General features: G+C 38.1%; 1 protein-coding gene across 1 annotated transcript in view; it reads left to right on the forward strand.

Annotated features, from left to right (window-relative positions):
• The window catches only part of LOC107567741 (beta-adrenergic receptor kinase 2-like), a 53018-nt gene that overhangs the window by 46694 nt on the left and 4132 nt on the right, over positions 1-2192 (forward strand). Inside the window, exon 20 of the mRNA XM_016253478.1 lies at positions 610-723. Coding sequence (XP_016108964.1) covers positions 610-723 — 114 coding nt within the window. The remainder of the gene's footprint in view (positions 1-609; positions 724-2192) is intronic.

The raw sequence follows: 2192 nt of genomic DNA on the forward strand, positions 1-2192 counted from the left end.
TATATATATATATATATATATAAAACATAGATATAAACACAATTAATTTGCTTGTCATTTCATAAAATTGATCTGTGCATCCCTAGCTTTATGTTGTTATACAGTGTTATTTGAAAATCGTTTCATGTTCTTGCAGCTGAACAGTGAACAAAATGCTTCTTAGGAAAAAACACTGGATGTCTAAGTCTTCACACAGAAGCGCACTTTAAATCAAGGTCTTTAGAAACCAGACTGAATGTGGTACGTGTCATTTAGAGGGAAAACATTTGTACAGAAGTGAAATGACTTCCATTATCCTCCAGTCTGATGGGAATCAGGTATCCGCGATCAGACGGTTACATGAGTCTGCGGCCCGCTGTACCACCACTGACTCATTGAGTACAAGAACAGCTTGTCATCTGTGTCTTTGCTCCCTCGTAGCCCCAGACAACCTCTAGAATTTCTACCACAGTGTAAGTGACGCCGATAGATGCGTATACCTCAAGCATAGGGTAAAATCCCAGCCATACAGAGCTAGCAGGTAGCATGGAGTGTTCCTCTTGAACACAGTAGGATAATCTGTGAGAAGACTCTTACAGGAACGCACTAATTAGTCTTTCCTCCCCCCAGCAAAACCTGCTGACCATGGAGCAGATCGTGACTGTGGAGGAGACGCAGATCAAGGACAAAAAGTGCATCCTGCTGAGGATCAAAGGAGGGAAACAGTTTGTCCTGCAGTGCGAGGTAGGGCACCTTCATGCTGTTCTCACAGTCTCGTCGAGGGATTCCCTCTTCCCCTTTTCTTGCACAATCTTGCTTCACATTTATTGTTCCCTATGCCTCTTTTTTCAAACTCTTGTGTTTTATTATAAATAAATACATGAGTTAATGTAAAAATAAATCAAAAATTTAATTTTAACAAATTCATACATTTACTGTTTAAAAAATATAATATATGAGATTCAATATTGTAATCAATAATAATACAAAATTAATAATAAATATTACATAGCAAATGTTACTGTTATTTTATGGCCTTGCTTTTCTTAGAAAAGAAAACTTTGGTTTCAGTCACAAAAATAAGGCAGAAAATGTAAAGCACTGCCCCTGCGGTCTGCTTATACACGATAATGTAAAATTTATTGAGATTAATATAATTAAAGGGATCATATGATGCGATTTCAAGTTTTCCTTTCTCTTTGGAGTGTTACAAGCTCTTGGTGCATAAAGAAGATCTGTAAAGTTGCAAAGACTAAAATCTCAAATCCAAAGAGATATTCTTTATAAAAGTTAAGAGTCAGCCACGCCTGGCTAAAACGGCTCGTTCTAACACGCCCCCACATATCTACGTCACTATGTGGAAATATTAGCATAATGCCGCCCAAATGTGCACGCAAAGAAAGAAGGCGTGGGTTCAGTTACAGCAGTCGCGTTGATGCAGCATGTCAGGGAGACGCTGTGTTTCAGTGCGAAAGCAAAAGCACTATATTTGGCCTTCCGGAAGTAGATGCAATTAGGAATCATTGGTTAAGATTTATTTACAACAGAACAGCACAACCCAGATGCTCGAATTTGTGCAACGCATTTTATGGACGACAGTTTTTTTTAACCTAGAAGAGTACAAGGCTGGCTGTGCACAAAGGCGATTTCTAAAATTTTTAAATTTTTTAAATATTTTTTTCAATAAATAAATAACCACAGTACCAGTACCAAAGTATATACTTTTGGTCATGTTGCCAAACTTGACATGTGTTGCCTTTAGTGTTGCTTTCGTCAACGAAAATTATGACTAAATATCGTCGTCAACGAACCTTTATTACGTGAGGAAAACGAGACGAGACGAAAATGCTGGTCATGTGACGATGACTATAATTAAATGTATAATGCAATATCATTGACGAATAAAAAACGAGACTAAATAAAATGTGGTTTACTAAATAAAAACTATGCTAAAATGTCTCTTCATTTTCGTTGACCAAAACAAGACGAAACGAAATGTTATAACGTTATTTCGTCTCATTTAGTCGCATTATTATTATTATTATTTTGCAGTATTTCTGTTTCCTGTGTCTCGCTTCAGGGGCTGCATCAGGTCACACTGCGCAGGCGCAGGCGACGTCACTTCCTCGAGCCCCACTCGCCGCATTATTTAGAGCAGTGTTTCCCAATCGGAGTGCCGTGTCTGTCGAGAGCAGGGGTGCTGTGTAAAAAAA

Source organism: Sinocyclocheilus grahami, unplaced genomic scaffold (assembly GCF_001515645.1).
Source record: "Sinocyclocheilus grahami isolate Dianchi unplaced genomic scaffold, SAMN03320097.WGS_v1.1 scaffold1186.1, whole genome shotgun sequence".
Classification (NCBI taxonomy): Eukaryota; Metazoa; Chordata; class Actinopteri; order Cypriniformes; family Cyprinidae; genus Sinocyclocheilus; species Sinocyclocheilus grahami.